General features: G+C 41.8%; 1 protein-coding gene across 1 annotated transcript in view; it reads left to right on the top strand.

Moving 5' to 3' along the window:
• The window catches only part of nr5a2 (nuclear receptor subfamily 5, group A, member 2), a 72,020-nt gene that overhangs the window by 38,770 nt on the left and 12,416 nt on the right, over window positions 1-20,834 (top strand). Inside the window, exons 5-6 of the mRNA XM_044199464.1 lie at window positions 2,309-2,428; window positions 7,199-7,346. Coding sequence (XP_044055399.1) covers window positions 2,309-2,428; window positions 7,199-7,346 — 268 coding nt within the window. The remainder of the gene's footprint in view (window positions 1-2,308; window positions 2,429-7,198; window positions 7,347-20,834) is intronic.

The raw sequence follows: 20,834 nt of genomic DNA, 5'->3' as shown, positions 1-20,834 counted from the left end.
GCAGGGGGGGTCCTTTGAAGAGCCTGGGCCTTACATGTACCCATCCGTCCGCACACACACATACACACTGTTACACGTGCTTCCAGGGTAGATGGAGAAACGAAGAGAAGAGGATTGGGGCACAGCATAGAGAACTCCCTCCTTTGACTGCCTTTCTTGCTTACTGATGGTTTTAATGAAGGCATTTGAATTTTTTCATTCTGTGCTTGAGACGCCTTAAGTGCAGATCCACAAAAAATAGATGTATAGGGAGGAGGAGGGAGACAAAAAGAGTCCATGTCAAACTGTCCAACTGTCAAAAACGTTAGAAAAGGTCACAGAAGCTTTGTTGTATTTTGGCATTTGACTTTCAGTGATAAAAGTCAAATGCTAGATGTAAAGCATTCCAAGATTGGATATTTTTAGGATTTTTTGCTGCATGATTTCACCATACTATTTATCGATTATATTTTGCGAACAGATTATTTCAGTGTAGGCATGATAGAGGCATAAGGGTCGGGGAGCCACTAAACTTTAATAAGCCTAATGAACTGTATTATTTTTACTCATACAACAGAAGGGTCTGTAGGACCCCCAAAAATAGGAAATAAAGCCAATATTAACAGATAGTACTGGCTGGGTTGTATAGTTGATTCTCATACAACATAAAACTTAAGAGTTACCTAAATCAGAAGAACCAAATGGCAGCTGTCGCCAAAGACAACCATAGATAACCAAGTGTTCATGTCCTCCAACCGTGTGTATGATTTGGCTATTGTTATGTCTGCATGTCTGCCTTGAAGGTAAACAGACACTGTTTGACACCAGCCCCCAATCACCAGTCATAACAATCCTAATCAGCAAGCAATAGACTTCAGACTTGCCCACAACCACTAGCCATTTCATATAAGGTAATAAAGTGTTTGGTGTTTGTTAGCGCAACAGTTGTTGACATCAAATTAGTATCCAAGGTCATTGTACATTTCAACAAATGGATCCCTGTACAATTTCCAGACAGCAAAAAAATAAATTCCTTTCAACAGTGTTTATACGACAGCTGCTTGTGTCGCAAAGTTTTAACATCGATCCACATTCTTCACCCTGCAAGTGATATTGGCGATGAACGTCACAGATGGTTCTCACAGACTCAAAGCAACAAAGTACTTCACATCACCGCACAACCGCAGTGTGCCCAGGAAGACACATTATTCCCAATGATACCACAAAGAGGACAATGTTTGTTGATAGAAAAAGGGGGGGAAAGGAGGAAAAAGAAAGAACCTCTCATACATTTTCCTCATTCCTTCCTTCTAAATGTGGCCTTTTTTTGTGTGAGTCTGGCTATGTGGAGTAATGATTAACACAGCCAGCCATGGGAAGAGACTAACAGTTACAATGGAGGGGGTTGTTTTGGTGTAGAGAACCACCGATTAACCTGCTTCAGCTTACCCAGCTCACCTGGCAGGTCCCTGGGAGCCAGCCGCTGGCATTCAGGAGGGGAAAAAAATTGCTACTTAATCATTATCATCTGTGGAATCACTCAGAAACTGCTGGCAATGGGCAAACAGATAAACCTGGCAACATTGTTTAATCAGGCACGTAGCAAAGTGCTTAACTGAGTATGGAAAGGTTCACATGAGAAAGCTTCAGAAAAAGTACAGGGGACTTTTGAGCTTGGGACAAATCAACAGTTTGCATTGTAACCAAGTACATATAGACTAGTTTGTGGTAGTGGGAGCAGCACTCGTCCTACATTCATGTCAAACTGGTCACCAGCGCACTGATCATTAGAGCCAGACAAACTATTGCAGTATTTATTAAACAGCCATACACACACATTAACAGTGTGACTTGTGCTACTTCAAAACAAACTTTTACTTACTTACTTATAGTTTCTTATTAAAATCCAGGACTCTGACCAGACTGCTCAATGCTAATATGTATTTAACATTTTGAGCTAACAGGGAGGTGTCCTTCTTGGGATATTGAACATTTTCCACACATTACTTTTGTGCAGTTTAAGGCACAAAAACAGCTCCTCATGTCGATCTCCTCATGAGCTTTCAGTCATTTGGTTTGGTTTCTAACCCCTACATGCTTGCACAACTCACAGTGATATCGGAAACCCGTCTATACTGACAAACTTTACCCTCTACAGGAACAATTGGCCCTAACACACTCAAAGGGGACAGTGAAAGACATACAATCTGCACTGATGACAGTACATATAGCTATGGATTAGATTTTCAATCACTCCAACATAGACTGTTGTTACAGCTTTGTAGGGGAAGAAAGTCAAGTAGTTGACCTGATGTGTTTCTCTTACCAGGTGGACGACCAGATGAAGCTGCTGCAGAACTGCTGGAGTGAACTCCTCATCCTCGACCACGTCTTCCGGCAGGTGGTGCATGCCAAGGAGGGCTCTATCCTATTGGTCACTGGCCAGCAGGTGAGTTGGTTAAACCCCACACTGGAAACTTCCAGCTACCTGCACCCTTTCCTTTTTCCTCCAAAACCTTGTCAACCATGCATCACTCACTCCTCAAGGGACTCTGCAACACATCCTCAACATTTCCCTTAAAGCCTTATTGATCACTTAGCCACGCAGGAGTCACCGCTTCATTAAAAATAGATTATGCTTATAGATATAGACTAATGTCACCAGAATAATCAATTTTGCATTTTTTTTTTCTCAGTGCATGAAGACTCCGACAGCAAATAAATAAAACACTCGGTTACGCATGCTGCAGCATAGTGAGTGAGTGGACAGATAAAGAATGTGGCTAAGTGCGTTATTTTGCTTTACTGGGGCCTTTGAGGAAGTTGAAGGGAGCTGATGCCTGAGGCCTAAATGGAGGTCCTTAACGCGTCAGGGTACTATGATTCTGTTTTTGCTTCATACACACACTCATAAAACAGTCAAACAGTGAACACACAAACCCAGAGCACGTAGCGAAGACTTCTTCAGCGCTCTGCGATTTTTTATCATCTCATGCACACACAAAGACATGAAACTGCTCATCATGAAAATGCCTCTGACCAGTGGCATGGCTGTCGGTGAGACGAGAAGTCATAAATTATCGATTGGCTGGCTCTCCGACACATTGGTCTTCAACAGAATGTTTTACAACAATAGATGCTGGTATAAATATTGAAGCAAGGCAAGTGCACTGTATACATGTCTGCTTTAATTCCATGATTCTGAATGAAGACAAGGTCAGGGGTAGATTTTCAGAATAGGTGAAGCAGTAGTACTAATGGTGAGTAGTACAAACTGTGGTAAATAATACTATCATAGTGGAAGCATTGGGAGAAATGTCTACTTGGTTTAAACAAGTAAATTATACAAGTATACACTTAAATTGGTTGCAGTCTGGCAGTATCACCAAGCCAATCTAGATTAACTTGATGCAGAAGGGAGGTGATGATAAAGTGAACAGGTGAAGAGAAAAAAGAAAGGAAGGAAGATGAACCAAAGAGAATGAGAAGTATTGGGGTAACAGGTGCTGGAGAGTGGGAAAAATGATGGAGGAGGGGGGAGAACAGAAAAGGAGAAGTATGGATAGACAGTGAGGGCAGGAAAGGAAAGGAAAGGAAAGGAAAGGGATGGACAGAAGGATGGTGAGAAAAGAGAAGGAAGAAAGGATGACGGAGTGAGGAAGGAGAAAAAGAAGGCGGTAATAAGGAAGAACTGATGGAGGTAACGAAGGTGCTGGCATGAAGAAGGAGAACATGGAAAAGAAGCAAATGAGAAAGAATAGATAGGACAAGGGCAAAAAAAGGTGGTTGGGAACAAGAAGGAGAAGAAATGTGGAGGTATCGAGGAGGAGATGATGAAGCGTAGAGAAGAAGAGAGGCAGTGTGGAGAGATTAGAGCGGTGAGGAGGAGGAGTGGGGGGGGGCTGATAATCAGGGGAGGCACAGGACGGCAGTTTCGTTTGCATACTTTGGTTAATGAACAGCTGGTGTTGGGGAGGGGGGGCAATGGCGAAAAGTGTGTGTGTGAGTGTGAGCCTCTGAAACAGTTCATTATTTCCTATTATTCTCTGCCTGGCCAGGGGTGACAGCACAGCGATAACACCAGGGATATTTAGAACACAGTAGCAACACCCAAAGCAAATGCTACACGCACACAACAAATCACATAATGACTGTTGGGGCCAACATACTGCGCTGAGCATTGGCCACATTAGTCTGTAATGTGCTAATAACTTAATTGTTACAATATGCTCATCATATTGGTTTATAGGATATCATAATAACTCGATGAGTGTGAAGCCAACTTCAGTGTTCTTGTGTAAAACACATGTGCTGCCTGCTCTTTCACTGTATTCATGTAATCAAAAAATCATTAAAGTCAAAACTTGGACCATCTAAGACTGTCACGGTCACTCTGTCATGGGAGTTATTTGTGATATAATCTTTATAAACAGATATCTGCATATGAATGCAGAATCTGTAGGCAAGGAACAAGATTTTGGTATCGGAAGCGTTCTGGTTTCCGTTTGTAGTCCGAGTAGTATTGACTAATCACGTTTGAGCGGGCTTTGTTTGCATGCAGGTTAACAGTCCATGTCGAGAGCAAAAGAGGAGGAACGCATTGGCCGAAATGCAATCTCGGAACCCATCGGCTATCGTCGTAGTTTATTATCAATCTCAGAACCCTAGAGAGCTTTTTTAATTTATCGGCATTCAAATCGTCGTCAGACGATAGCTGATGGGATCCAAGATTGTTTCTGATTAAATTAGTTTTTTGTTGAACCTTTTTCGTTTACCTGTGTAGTCACAGCATGTGATTTTCTGCATTTCTTAGGGTCATTCTTGCTAAAGCTCAGAGAGGAGGATTGAACCTGTAAAGAAAAAGTCCACTCGTTGCATTGCACCCTAGTCTATTTTCTGCTACTGTGTGTGTCAAAATGTGTATCCATGTATTTTGACAATTTGACAATGTGGCTATACCACATTGACAGTAACTTACAGGCCCAGTAAGAAAAGTCATGACTCAGTGTGTTCTCATGTTAATATTCTTGAAAAATGTCAATAAGGCAGATCAGGCCACTTACACATTAAAAGAAGTTTAAGTTGATAAAGTTTGGGAACAACTTGTCCAAAATGTCCTCACGTCGGCAGATATTTTCAGTTCTTTTTAGAAAAATGTGACATAAGGACAGAAGATTTGTTCAAATAGAAATTTGGACAGATGTTTCTCCCCTTTGCTTTGAATCACGCTGCACTCATACTGACCTTTGAAAAGAAATCCATGGCACCAGCAGATTTACTGTTATAGCCTGTCATTCAGTTTCTGTCTTGCTCTTTGTTCCTCACTTACTCACTTCTGTCTTTTTCTTATTTTCTGTCTTTCTCTGAACTTCTCCATGTCGTCATGTCACCAATAGCAGTGATAAATGGCCATGAGTGTATTTTAGTATGCTTCTTCTTTATACTGTCATAGAATCAAATGAACAGTGTAACTTGTACAAATGCATGGAAACATGAAATGACAAAGATTGGACAGAACTGTTGAATGATTAAGCAAGGCCTCGCAGCTTGGCAGCCAGTTCTCGATATGAAAATCCTGATATTTTGATAGCACAGCGCTCCTGGTGTAGATGAAATTCAAATGATGAAGAAATGCAAAATTCAACGTTCCTTGGCCAGTCGCAGATTTCTGTGCTTTCATACAAGGTACTTTTTCCATCCTCATCTTCCACACACACATCAAAGCCCTCTACGCATCAAACAGATCTCACCTTCCATATTCATCTTTAATGTTCTGCTAAGATTGTTAATCGTATTCATGATTCAGATTTAAGGTTTATTCATATATTTACTCTCTATGTCTCTCCAGGAGGGATAATAAAGTAGTATTGATTGATTGACTGATATGCAGGTCACCAGGGTTAGTGCGAAGTCTGCTATAGTGACATTATAGCGTTTTTTTTCCTCTCTCTTTTTACTTAAGGCTAGAAGGCAATAACCCAAGGCATCACCATCAACAGTCCAATCCTTCAATGAAGTTATTTCATGCACAGTTGATTTTATGTAAATTGATTGACACCTTGGAAGGGGGGCAGTGTCTGCTTCCCGCCAAGTCATAACTCTTACCTTCTCGAAGGTGGGAAGAGGGAAAGAGAGAGGGACAAAGGAGTTAACAATAAATTGGGAGAGAGGTACAGTAGTGTAGCACAAGAGAAAGAAAGCAAGAAGACAGGAGAAGAGAGGAAAAACATTTAACAATTACTTAACTTTCCCTTCTTCAGACAGATGAAAAACATGCTCCAAATCATCCTATTTACACGATAAATAAATTCCAAATCCAAGGGTGTTTTTAATTGCAAATGGGGGCTCACAGCAGGGACCCTCTTCTTCCCTGAGCTTTAGGAACTGCGCACACCAACATCTACCTTCCCCTGGACACCCTAGCACAGTCAATTATGGTAATGAATTGTCAATAAATATAAAAATTTAATAGTCCTGCTTACTTTGAGTGGCAGCTAAGGACTTGCCTCCCAGACAAATGTGCTGCAGCTGCAGATATGAAGTGCACCTAAAAAAAGGAATGTATGAGTGTGCGTGTTTGTATGTGTTTGGACAAATGGGTCGGGCCCAAGAAAGATGGGTTTATGAGAAATCTATCTATCTATCTATCTATCTATCTATCTATCTATCTATCTATCTATCTATCTATCTATCTATCTATCTATCTATCTATCTATCTATCTATCTATCTTGTCTATTTTGTAGTGTCTCAGCATGCATGTTTTTGTTTTGTTGTATAACAGAGAACAGAGAGAGAGAAGTCAGATCTGGCAGGTCTAGCCAGTTGGAGGTGAACTCCCATGCTCTCGCCATACACCAATAGCATGTTGTCATAAAAAAAGCTGTTAAACTGCAAAAACCTACTGCCTGCAGCTAATTTTTAGACATCCACCAGTGTTTCACACTCTGACAGACAGACCAAAGCAGTTTGACTCCATGTTGAGTGTGGAGTAGAGCAGGCACAGGAGTAAAATAATCATTAAGTGAAGCTCATGGTGGGGATGTGTTCAGGGTAGAGTCATGTGTAGTATACGTAGATATATATAGATATATTTTTATTGGCTGAAATAACCAAAGGGGTATTTCTGCCTTCAGAGCAGCTCTGTTTGTGCTTAAACTCCAATCTGACTCATTTTGGTGTTGACATCTCTTTACATCCCTCTCTCCCTGCTTATTCCAGGTGGACTATGCAGTGATTGCTTCACAGGCGGGAGCCACCCTCAACAACCTGTTGAGCCACGCCCAGGAGCTGGTGGCCAAGCTACGCTCCCTGCAGCTGGACCAACGGGAGTTCGTCTGCCTCAAGTTCCTGGTCCTATTCAGCCTGGGTGAGTCTCTGAAAGCCATGAAGCGGGAAGATTTGAGGGGGGGCTGCAATAAAAGAGGAAATAGTTGTTCATGGTCCTCTTATGCCTTAGCAGGTCACCAAAGACCTAATGGCCTCAGGAACTTTTCCAGGAACCAAGGAACAAATTTAGGAAATTTAGGAATTTCACCTGCCTTTTGAGGAACCTATGTAGTTCCAATTTGGTTCCTGGGCAGTTGTTCCTACTCCCAAAAAAGTCGCTGCTCCTGAGGTAAGAGTAGAGGATGAGGAACAAGGTGATGCAGGTGACAGAGAGAAGCAGGAAGGATAGGAGAAAAAGGAAATGGAAGGAAGAAGAGGGGTGGCAAAACAGGTTACTGGTACTGGTAAAAGATCTATAGGCGGGAGAGGGAGGGGGTGGAAAGGAGGAAAGGAAGGAGGAGGAGAGGAGGTGGGAGGGGAGGAAGGAAGGGACCAGTGGTCTGGAAGGGACAAAAGAGAAAGTGAGGGAGGAAGGAAAGAGGCGAGGTATGGTCCTCTTCCAACAAAGAAAGGGAGAAGGCAAGCCTTTCCACACAACTATGCAAGTTTCCTTTCATGCAAAACAACTGTAAATAAATGTTCAATAAGTTTAGGTTCATATATTGTTTTGCTTGAGACATTCACTATAGCCAAACTTGTTTTCTAACTATATTAGCTGTCTCATAAGTTAAAAAATAATCGTCAGCAGTACCAGCAGCAAGTCACACTCACCTGATCCTTCTGTGCCTCTTCTGCAAACTATTGTTGCAAGAGGGGCTACATCAATGTGAGACGGGAATGTAAAATATTGACAGTTAACATTTTTTGGAATTTAGCTGTTGATCTCTCTAATGGTGTACAATGGGTGCTGCAGTGATAGAATTTTCTGGATCAACAGTATTAGAAGCAATACGTATATAAAATATGCATGATTAAGATATGCAAAACCTCCAAATGAGAAGGAATAAAGGCATTTTATTTAGCTTTGGGACATAGAAACAAGCCAAAAGGTGAGCTGGTTGGGTGAAAGTAGGTGCACAAGACAGTGAGGATGGGGAGTTGGAAGGGAAGGGGAGTGATTTTTTTTTTTAGGTTTTTTTTTCTCCCTCTCTTTTGGAGGGTTGGAAAGGAAAGGAGGGAGTTGGAAGGGATAGAAATCAACTGAGGAAGGGAGAAGAGAGGAAGTAAAGGATGAGAAGGAGGAGATAGGAGGATGATGAAGTGGGAGAGAATGGGAGGCAGGTACCGTGAAGCATTTGGGGGGGACAGGTGGGAGCGAGCTGAGGCTGTGAACAGAGAGGGAGCATGGGATTTGGGAAGTGGAGGGAAGTGGAGGGATAAGTAGTCAAATGAGTTAAGGGACGAAAGGAAGGGGTACATTGATGTGTGTGTGTGTGTGTGTGTGTGTTCAGATCCCAAAGCTGCTCTCCACTCTCTAAGCCGAGGTCAGCCATTGCCAGGAGACTGTCATCTCTGTCTCTTTCCTAACAAGTCTGCAACAAATGGCCTCTGAGGAATACACACAGACACACACACACACTTGACCAAATCTATTTTAACATCCTGCGTTACTGAAGCCATTGATGTTAAGGTAGCTTTCCTCAACCTGGCCTCTCTATAGCACTGAGAGCAACAGTGGCATACATATGATGAATATTTACCTCATCCTTAGCTACCCTCCCTCCATCATCTGTAATCCACAAGGGTCACGCTTTCACTTCTTTACCTCCTCTAAACAAAGAAAGAGGGACTAATGAACTGCTAGAAAAAAGCGCGCACACACATACAGTAGACATACACACACACACACACACTGAGGTGATCAGGCAGGATTAATGTTTGTGTTAGTGGTGTTTGTGGTACAGCGAAGAAAGAGGGTGGGATGGGGAGGATTGCAGTGGGGCTTTGGAGTGTGTCTGTCTGTGTGCATGCGTGCGTTTGTTTGTGTGGGGTTTTTTTATGGGGCGGGGGTGTTGCTCAAGCTCAGGGTCTAAATAATTTGGCAGAAACATCATCCATAATGAAAGGCTCACCTGAGGGATATGTATCGCCCCCGGCAGTGCCTGTTCTCCGGCGTGCCCAGGCCTCCTGCAAAAGAAGCCCGACACAGACGCTGTAGAGATGGCTGAGGGGATCAGTGTTGGTGGAGGTGGTGGAGGGGGAGGATACGGGATTGGGAGGCGCTTGAGTAATGTAAAGCCAGGAGATTTAGAATTGATCTGATTAATATCACACACAGCTGAACAGAGATATGTGTGTGTGTGTGAGTGTGTGTGTGTGTGATTGGCTGTTAGAAGCTGAGATACATACATTTACCTGAGGGAAAGTGCATAATGTGTGTGGCAATAAGAAAGCAGGTGTGTATTCATGCATCTGTGTGTATGCTCACACAGCTGCTTTTGAACTACAAGCAGAGCCAATTAATAAGAATTGTAGTGAAATGAGGCATGAAAGTAGCTCTGCACTGACTGCTGCACCAAAAGATTAGACTCTCCCTCTTTATTAGCTCTAACACTGGTCACTGTACTCTCAGCTGGGGCTAATTTAAATAGAGTATATTCATTATGACACAGGTTTAATACTGGGAACTACTGTTGGCTCTACTTTACTGCTATTGCCTTACTTACTATGACACTGCTACTCCTATCACAGATACTGCTTGAACATGTCTGAGGAAATAGTAATACTACTATCACTATTACTACTGCTGCCTCAACTCCTACAACTACTACTAATACTTTAATCATTGCTACTAGGATTATCACTTGAGCCCAGTATGCCAACATACCGTACCACTGCAGGAAGTATGTGCCCTTTATGTAGGCAGAAAGGCAGAAAGCAAAGGTGTAGAGGTCAGAGTGTTGGGTGGGCATGTACTGTAGGAGGAGACTTTGCGTCCCCTCATAAACCTAATGTTCGCCTCTTAATTAAATGTAACCGTGATCTTTCTCTAACCTTAAATTAATGTTTAATTTTCCTAATTTCAAACATACTTAGCCATTTATAACCATGCTTACTCTGGCATAAGAATGATCATACCATAGTTTATGTAACTGAACATAATATATGGTTTTGCAGAATCATCCAATATGGATGCTCCTGTCTGGCAATATGGTTGTATCGCTTATACTATGACTGTGCTGATAGCATTGCTAGTACCACTACTACAACTACTGCTCTCCAATGTGAGTCATGGAGGTCACAGTGGAGTCTGTATTTCTCCCTCTTTCTCCCTGCCTCTTTTTCTTTCCTTACCATTCTGTTTGTGTCTTGATTTTTCTCAGTATTTCTCCCTCTATCTCGACCCTCTATCTCGACCCTCTCTCTCTCCATCGCTCTCTCTATTTGTGTGGATGGACAATCAGTCACCTCCTCCCTGCCAGAAGAGCTCTTAGTTAAGCCAAGTGTCGATAAAGACAGGGATATAGATGTCACTCCAGCTGAGAGGAGACACTTGTCCTGATCTGTGTGTTTGTTCTCAGGGTTAGACATCCTTTTTTAAACTTTATTCTTTTATTTTTATATTTTCTCTCTGTCTCTCTCTTTATCTGTCTCTTTCTGTCGCTCTCTCTCTCTGTCCCCTGTCACTCTTTGCTTGTCTTACGTGAAGGCTTTCACCCTCTATCAAGGAGGAGATTATCACTCTAAGAGCATTGATCTCTTAAGTGTTTGTAAGACTTCGAGCAATGATTGTGGGTGTTGGGGCATTGAGTAAGCGACACACAAATCGGCAGAGAGAGAAAGTGAGTGCTGCCTGGGTCAGAGTTCAGTAAAGGATTACTACTAGTTGTTGTATGGTGTCAGAACACTGTTATTGGGCCTTTGATTTCCTTTAAAAGGCTTAAAGGTCTAATAGAAAGGCTGACAGGGTGTTGTATATATGACCAGGTGACATGGAAGCATGGAGGTGAGAAATAGGTCACAAGTTCAAATTCAGTCTGAGGAAAGACTCTCTTCTCTCCAGTTTGTTGACTAGGCAGCTCCCACGTATGAAGTTATGAAGGAAAGACATTTCATTTCAAGAAACAAGGAGTAGTGTGTGTTTTCTGCAATATTGCTGCTTGAAACCTGCTTTAAACGTACCACTGACAATGGAAAAAGAAAAAATAACAAGCTTTATTGATTAACTTTCACCAAAACTCATACAGATGTATGCCAATGTATGCCACCACACAGACAGTTTCCATACTGGCAAAGCAGATGCAGTGACAGAGGTCAGAGAGTGTTCAGCCAGCAACCAGTTAACCCAGCTCTACAGGTCAGACCCCATCAGCTGTAATTGGGTAAGACAGGCACTGCCAGTCCTTGTCAGCCAAGAGGAGAACCAGAGTAGCTGCCAGACCAGCGCAGGGTGGTAAATGCTCCCAGCGGAGAGAGAGCAGATTTGTGGACATAGCCCTAAATAATGCTCCCATATTGAAGCTTTTAGAAGGAAAAAGCCAGTGAAAAGGCTGATAAAATGTGGAGAATTTAGGCTCGTGTTTGATTCCTCTGCAGTGAAGGTTTATTTAAAGAAGTCACATTTGTAGTTCTATTAACTATGTAAACTTAATACTTAAAGTGTTTCCCCTTATGTTGCTTTAAATGTTAAAACATTTAAACAGGTTAAAAAAACTGTACTATACATGAATCTTGTGGATTACAGTACTGTAAGTGATTCCATCTTTAGTCTCAGACTCTGGAAATACAGTGATCCATGTCATGCGTGTTTATTTCATCTGCCTATTCCAGCAGAACTATATCATTTCAGTAACAAGTAAGGCTGCAACAGATGATTATTTTCATTGGTTATTCTGTTGATTATTTTATTAATTAATTGATTAATCATTTGGTCCAAAACATCTTGTAAAAAAGTAAACAATGGTTCTGTTGACATATTCAAATAGCTTGCTTTGCCCGGCCAACAGTCCAAAACCCAAAGGTATTTAGTTTAATATCATAAAAGACAAAGAAAACCTGCAAATATTCACATTTTTTAAGTTAGAAGCAATTAATGTTTGGAGACAATAGAATAATTAATAGAATAATAGTTGCCACTCTTGTAAGCCTTTAAACACAAGGATAGAAAATTATCCACCTTTTCTTCTCAGCCTATAGGGCAAAGTTGGTACCTGAAAATTGTTGGTTAGGTTAAAATTAAAGTCGTTTAAAAGTCAAACCAGTAACTTCATCTCAAAACTAGACTAGAACACAAAACATATCTATCTTCACAACATAAAGCCAATTAACACAATGAAATAAATATTCAAAACATGATGAAATGATGCGCAATGTTGGCTGTTCTTTATTCCAAGTCAGTGATCGGAAATCAGTAGTGTTGTCCATTCATAAGAAACCAAGACAGCCAGTGATTCAAGAGCTGCCTCAGCACCATATTAGCTATCTGTCAAGTGATTAGTCAGGCTCTGAGGTTGGAGTTTAGAGACACCCACCTATCCATCCCTCCCACCCTCCATCCCTCACTATCCATCCAGCCCCTCTGTATTGTCTCTTCTCTCATTGCTCTGCCCTTTCTCTCTCTTTCTTTCACATCCATCTTTATATGTCTCGATCTATCACAACTCCATCCTCAAATCCACCTCGGTCGCTCCTCATTTATCTTCACCCACATCAGAACTGCCATTTATCTCTTTTCCTCCCTCCCTCAACTTTTCCTCCACCCCTTTCCTTCCTTAAAATGTCTTAACTACAGTCACAAACTAATGTTGAGTCGCCATCTGACCTTTCTTCTTAAAACAACTGAAAACAAGTATAATATAGGGTTGCGATAATTTCACCAGTCTCTAAATACATATTTTTTCTGTAACAAGTGACTTTGGAATGAGTTATTATTTATGTGTTCATATAATATCTTATAGACATAATTTCCATAAAAATATGGAAATAGGTTGAATTCTATTGACAACCAGTGAAATTGTGTCATAAAAACATTTCAGTAAAAACTCAACATTGATTTTTTTCCCCCATCTTTCTTCCTTGCTTTAATCTACCTCTCCATTTACCCTTCCCTTCCTACACTTCTCAACCCTCACACCCCCCAGACTCCTATGCTAGGATGCGTCTCTCATTAGCATGTTTAGCATGCCACACACTGAAGGCAGACTTTTTCTGTTTCGTGCACCGCGAGGTCAGACACCAATCTGCTGACAACAACACAAACACAACAAACATGATTAACCTTGATAAAAAAAAGACAAGTATTCCCTCTCTCTCTATCATATTTGTCTCTCCACACAATGAGAGAAAATAACCCCACATAATTCCCAGACAGGTACGTCCTAATTAAGCAACAGCAGAGGCTGCTCAGAATCAATGCCCTGATCCCTGGCCAGCGAGCAAGGGAGCTGGCTAATTCATGCATACCACTTCCCCTCCCCCCATAAAGCCTGGCAAATATTCATTTCCTGAAATGAACCGAATCATTTAGAATTCGGTCAGGGATTGATTAACATCAAGAGGCAGCGACGGTTCAATATTTATACCAGTTGAGACCAATGTAGGGGCCAAATAATGTAGCATATAACTGGAACAACCTGTCACAACTTAATTAAAAGCAACATAATAGGGACTTTTTGCTGTGTGGGACCCAAGCTTTTTGCTGAGCTGTAAGTCAACAGAATGGAGTCATCATTTGTACCTTTGACCTGATCAATACATGTATAAAGGTACAGTTAGTGTGTGTATGGGTTGTTACGCTGTGGCCTGTGGGAAGCCTTGACTCAACATGAAATGTGACTGTCTTTTCTTGTTTTCAAGAGGGACCAGGAAACATCAGGATCAGCCAGTAAAGCATGTGTTTTCCACATTTTAGGCAGCAGTGCTTAACAGGAACAAAGCTAAAATAACAAAATGTAACTTAATCAATTTAACCTGTATTGTAAAAAACAGCAGAAATTACAGGTGTAAACAAAAAGACTACCCACCCCTGCATCTTCCAAGATTGATACTAGGTAGTACATGTGATTACGCTGTGGGGACAAAATCTGCTCACATTGTGGGGGTTCACATCCCATCTGGGGACATAAATGAGGTCCCCATAAATAACACATGTATTTTAGAGTTAAGACTTGTTGTGGAGACATTGCACCAACCCTTACAAGTGAGGACAGTGTATGCGTGCTGTATTTGGGTTTGGCAAAAAAGGTCCCTTATTAGGACTTTATTAGATGTAAAGTACTGTTTCCATCTGAGACAAAGTCACATGTGAAGAAAGTGAACTTGAAGTAGATGTACTTTACAAATGATTGACAAGGCAGGTGTGTAAAGCCGGTGGTCCATTTTATTGCATTTATATTTTTGAACAATTTTGACCTGCGACACACCTAGACTAAGGGCCACATCACCACCCTTTGGCTACATGTACAAGTACATGTGGTTTGCAGACATTTCACATGTGAAATGTTTCAGCTCATATGCAGTTTCACATGTGAAGTGTTACAATTCAGATGTCATTTTTGTCACACTAGAGGTTCATGAGAAAAGACCCAGATACGGAACAGGCATGCAGACTCGGTGACTGGATTGGTGCAATGACAGTAGTAATGGAAAATACAGTAGAAGTGATTACAGTAGGGCTACAACTATAAATGTATGTATAAGATTCATCAAGTGCAATCCATGCACAGAGTGACTGCATCTAGTGCTTTTTCATCACTCTGTTTTGAAACTTGGTGAAGTGCTCGGCAAACACGTGTTGATTGAAAAGTATTGGACTCTCTTTACCCCCCATCAGCTTCCTTCAGGCATCATTGTGACACGGGAAACAAACACAAAAAACGTGCCCAAACTTTGTCTAATCATGTTTGAGTGTCCCGACTTTCCTTTCATTTTCTTTCATCTCATCAGGAGGAGGTGGGAGTGTGCCCTAAAGCAATGAACCTAATACTTCTGCCTATTTTCTGTCAATTTTAGCCTAAGAAATCTAGCATGGTGTGCAGTCAGCTCCTGATGCTGGCCACCACTTTGTAGGGAATTCCATGTAATGAGGCTGCCTAAAAGGCTTTCAGACTTTATCAAGCAATAAAAGCTCCAGGTCTCCAGCCCGCCACTATTACCTCGCAATACTGCAGGCTGTTGTCATTAAGCAGCAGTTGCGGTGAGTTGTGGTGGTGGCGGGAATATAGAGGATCATTGCCTCTCACCCTTGACCTGACTCCTCCTTTAGCCTCAGCCTTACATCTCACCTTAGATACGTTACAATTTCCTGATGGATTTTGACATTTCCCACATTATCGCCAATCTCTCCAATTTACAGCTCAAGCTTTCTTTCTTTTCTTCTCCTTTTAGGCCATATCGCATTCTTACAAGGATTTACATGGTGATTATGTTGACACTGTTCATTATCTGGTTCCAAACAAGGCCAGTTATCAGAAGAGTAAAGCAACATAATTGCGGATGGGGGGGTAGAAATGAGGATTTGTAAATTGACAGACCCCAGTATTGAACACTTAAGTGATGACTAAGTGATAAGACAAAAAAGCCACATCACTGTTGTTCTTTATGGGGGATCTGGTAGATACAGAGCGTAGGCAAACTTTTATCACAACGGAGCGCTCCTGCAGTGTGATTATTATTACAGAGTGGTAATGCAGTAGCAAATTCTCTCACCATCTACCGGTAGTGTTACAAGAGTAGTAATCTCTTTACGAATTTCAACACTGTCCACACCCAGTAACAGCCATAACATATGCAGCCCAGACCTGCACTCCTGCCTGAATATGGGGACATTTGCACGTTGGCAGTAGGATTTAATACACACTTTAACTCACTGCCCCGCCAAAGCAATACAGGATATATCCTCTAAACTTCTGCTCCCCTCCATCAATACACTCACTAACTACTGCAGCAGTGAGTACAACCAGACAAATGCTCCTGTAAAAGTTTTTCTGTTACTAAAGAATAAACCTTTTCCTCCATTCTACCTCCTCCTCTGCTCCTCTCCTGCACTCCCATGTGGGGTGATTTAAGACGGGCAAGCTATAAAGAAACTGTTGCCCTCCATCTCTCCCCTCCTCCCTCCCTCTCATTCTCCCTCTCCTTTGGCCTTATTACAGGCTGTCAGTTTATTATAAAACATTAGGAAAGCAGAGGGACACTTGCAGTTACTGTCCTATCGATCGGCAGGGATAGATTCTGTGATTTAGAGTCAGCCTCTGCTCGCGCCCTCCATATTCTCAGTCTCCTATTAAGGCACCAGCGCTTTGCTTTGGCTATTGATGTCTCAACATTAACAGTTACAAGCTGCTACAGAAAATCAATGTTCTACTTTTATTACCGACTGCATAACGCAGAAGACCTCCCGCCAGCTGGTACTTAGCAGTCAAAAGGAGGCGCGGATGGTCCACCCGGCACGTCAGGTGCTTTCTAAGTGATATCTGCAGTAATATCAATCATGTGTACAGCATATAGGGGGATCCAGGGGGCAGTTGAGGGCCTAGGAGCTTAGGGGTACATAGGAGGTATAGCTCGCCAAACAAATTAGCATATGCTTGCAAATATCAGTCTCTGTGCCTGGACAGAGACTTGAAAGTGTGAATGTAAGACAGCAGGGAAGTTTTTATCTAAAATTCTCCCGCTGAATAGTTATTTCCACATAGGCCTATACAAAGTGCCAAACATCTGCACTTTTCTTGAATCTCTTTGAACACTCCCTATTCTCTGCCACTAAAACACACATACAGTACACCACCTAAATGTCATCAACCACCACCACCGACCAGCCATCCATCCATCATCAGCATCAACCTGGATGTGTGTGTGTGTTGTAACACAGGTAGTGTGGATCTAGAGAGGCTGAGGCCTCTCAAACATTTATGAGGGGCTACTGAGCAGCGGTATGGCAGCCCTTCTGGGACAAACAGCCCCCGGTCCTGTACTCTCAGTACCGATCAATGGAACTGAAGTTCATTACACACACCTTTCAGCCGAACGGCGGCAACTGATCTCCCCCCTCCTCCCCAGTCGTCAAGCAGCCCACCGCTGGGGCTGCATTACACTTGCTTGTTTACGTGACTGCATGTACAGGGGAAGACGGGGGCAGGGAGTGTGTACCGGTGTGCATTTGTGTGTGTGTGCATGTGTGCGTGAATAGGGGCTGCTCCCAGTGGCCAGAGCTTGAGGTTATCATTATGTACAGGTCGGTCCGCTGCAATGCTAATGCTAATGCATTCTCAGTGGCCACAGCTCAGGTCCCAGTGCTGCGATAGCTAGGTTGCTTCTCCTCTCCAATTAAAGGCTGAGGGATGTCTGTTTGGGGTAGGACAGGCCTGGGCTATCCAGGGCCCTGCGGAGAACAGGCTCACATTAGTCGAGGAAAACAGACTCAGAGAACAAATTTTGCATACATTGGAGTGCTGCAGAAAATCCCACTCTTGATTTGAATGATTTGTTGACTGGAAATCATCTATTCCCTGCCTGTGATTTCATGCGGCTTAATAATTTGTTTAGAGGACTTATTTACTTTTATTCTGCATCGCCTAACCTTGCTGTTATCTCATTGACACAACTGGCTTTAAAATCTGTTCAACCTGCTATTAAGTTCAGTCATGGTAGACAATACTGTATATTTATGTCAGAGGCAACATGTCAACAGCTATTTCAAACATTGCGATAATTTTCTTGAGTCAAAAAGCATAATCTCAAGAGCAATGTAAACTAAGAAAGAACTGTCAACACATCTGGACTGATTCTAGCAATCGAAAGAGCATCAATGTTTCACTCACAAGCTGTAGATTTACAACAGTGCTTCAAGATAAGGACTGTGTGTCTGTGTATATGTGGTTTGCAGTGTTGCATGACAGTAGGGAAAGAACAACTTCCACAGTCATGCAGCGTATTGATCAGACCGCCTGCCTCGATCTTACTTAAACATTACATACAAAGATTTACACAACCCTCCCGATGGAGCTCTCTCAACCAGTGATTCCTCTTTCTTGGTTGCTTTTTCTTTCTTTTTCTTGCTCTCATGCACTCTAGGAAGCCCTCACAGAAACACACACATGCACACTTACGGTACATACACGCACAGATACATTGTGTGTGTATATATATATATATATATATATATCAAGTAAATATACATAGTGATGTAACACACACAGATAAACACACACACCATAGGATCTAGCCAAAGGGTGGTGGTGTGGCCCCTCACTGTAGGTGTGTCGCAGGTCAAAATTGTTCAAAAATATAAATGCAATAAGATGATGGACCCCCGGCTTTACACACCTGCCTTGTCAATGATTTGTAAAGTAGTAAATGTGAATGGTAGCCCTTCACTCCTTCAGTCAATGTCTCAGTTGTATCTATTGTATTAGTGCTGTGTTTCTGTATCAAAGACAAATTTTTATGATAAGACATTTATGGCCGCTATAGCTCATGCTGTGTCATTAGTGTTACTCATTGGACAATCATTACTATACGCAAAATGTAAAAGAGTAAAGTATGGAATGTAATGGTTGAGCAAGATAAAAGGGGTGATGCACTAAGCTATTTGAAAAGACTTAATGCCTATTTAGGATACTACTGTAATTGAAAAAAAAATTACTTTGTAGTTTCAAAGTGCTGAAAATTTTTCTTGTTTTTAGAATGAAACTCTTCATTTGTCGCTGATTTCTTCCTAACTTTACCCTTGCTAGCGTGTGAGCCTATACAGGAAAAAACACTGACAATTAGAGTAGAAGTAAAAATAATCCTCTACATTCACCTACCGTCCTGATATTACAGATGGAGCTCACTGGCATCACAGTACTGCCTGGCATGTGGATTGTCAGCCATTGTGTTCCTGTGTGAATGTGTACAGTGCAGAGGCATGTGTTTAAACTATGCTGGTGGTAAGCTATATGGTAGTCAGGTGGCTGCTATAAGATTATACACCCTCTTCCCTTTGCTCTTTGAGCTTCTGTGTGTGTATGTGTGTGTGTGTGTGTGTGTGTGCGTGTCTTTGGACAATGTGGTTACAAGATACTTCTGGCAGGGCAGAGAACACTGGAGCTTTAAGGTGATGTGTGTGTGCATGCTGTGGCGTGTGTACGTGTGTGCGTAACCAGAGACAGTGATTAAACGTTTTAAAGCACAGATGATCCAACAGGTGCTCTGGCTCGCTGTCTCTTGTTCTCCCACCCTTTCTCACTCTCTCTCTCTCTCTCTACGTTGAGTCCCCACCCACTCTGTGACCCCCACACCCCCACTCCTGAACCATCACAGCTCCTTTCTTGTCTCTTTCGTTCTTGTCCTGAAGGATATTTTAAGCGACAAAGCCCTGTGAGTCCACTGTCTTACACAAAGACACACACATGTTGAGCTTAACTATTCCTTGTATTACATTTAAAAAACAACATGGTAGTGCAATGGAAACCTTTAGAGCTGCTGGCAAATGTTACAAACAAGGGTCAGGGAGCCAACATATGTTGAAACACAAGAGGGCATTAATCAACCTTTTCTTCACGCACACAAACCTACAGTATGCACATATATATCATCAGAGAATAATGTTGTGTAATGTAAAGGAATATTCCTGGGCACTGACATACATTTGTCATGCCAGCTCTTGGCCAGTGCAAGCAGCCTTAGAGCATAAAGTTGTACTTGAGTGCCACCTGGCACTGATATCCATAGCTACTGTTGGCATTACACTGTACAGTAAATTCTTACAGTGCTTAGTGATGAGATGCCTTTGTCTGACAAATGTACTGCAAACTCCACAAACTTAATATATAAAATCTTACAACTGCATCAGAAAAGATTTGCTTTGTAAATAGTTTGTCAAATCCCAAAATATCAGTTGATACTTCTGTTCATGCCAAGTTGTCATGGAGGGAACACACATATCCAGAATGTAAAAGGACAGCAGCCACCTTAAAGATGATGTGCTAGTTTGACACTGATTACACTAGTACATTATTGATTTTTAAGGCATGCAAGTGTTAATTTTCCCAGCCATTTCAGCTGATATTGTTCTGTACACTGTTAAACAGTTTGGGCACAAACTGGTTTCTTTTCTAAGTGATTCAGTTACCATCCCATCAATTGTAAATGTCCAGGATCTGTACTTGCTCTTTCTCTTCATGTTCTGCTGTTTTTGGAAATTTTACTTTTTAAGAAATTGCGCTAAATGTGTAATGGAGGACACAAGAGCACACACTGACACGGCCCACATTGTCTCTCAAAATTCTCCCAATAAAATTGGTAACACTCTTTAACCACAGTGGATGCAAAACACAAACAGAAACCCACAACCACAGACAAACACACTCCACAATATATTTTTTTATTAAGCAAGCGTCTTTGTGGTTTATCCTCAAAATGACTCATTTCCTCTAATTTCCTTGTATTGTGCATTTGAAAGTCCTAACATTTGGCGCAGTAGAAACATCCAGTAAAACCTCAGTACTCTAAATCAAGTCCAGCTTTGAGAGGCAGTGTGCAAACATGTCATCTTACATTACCCCTGAGGAGGAGGATAGAACAGCCACCGCCATCCAATACTTTG

Source organism: Siniperca chuatsi, linkage group LG6 (genome assembly GCF_020085105.1).
Source record: "Siniperca chuatsi isolate FFG_IHB_CAS linkage group LG6, ASM2008510v1, whole genome shotgun sequence".
Taxonomy (NCBI): Eukaryota; Metazoa; Chordata; class Actinopteri; order Centrarchiformes; family Sinipercidae; genus Siniperca; species Siniperca chuatsi.
This window is presented reverse-complemented; position numbering and strand designations above follow the sequence as displayed.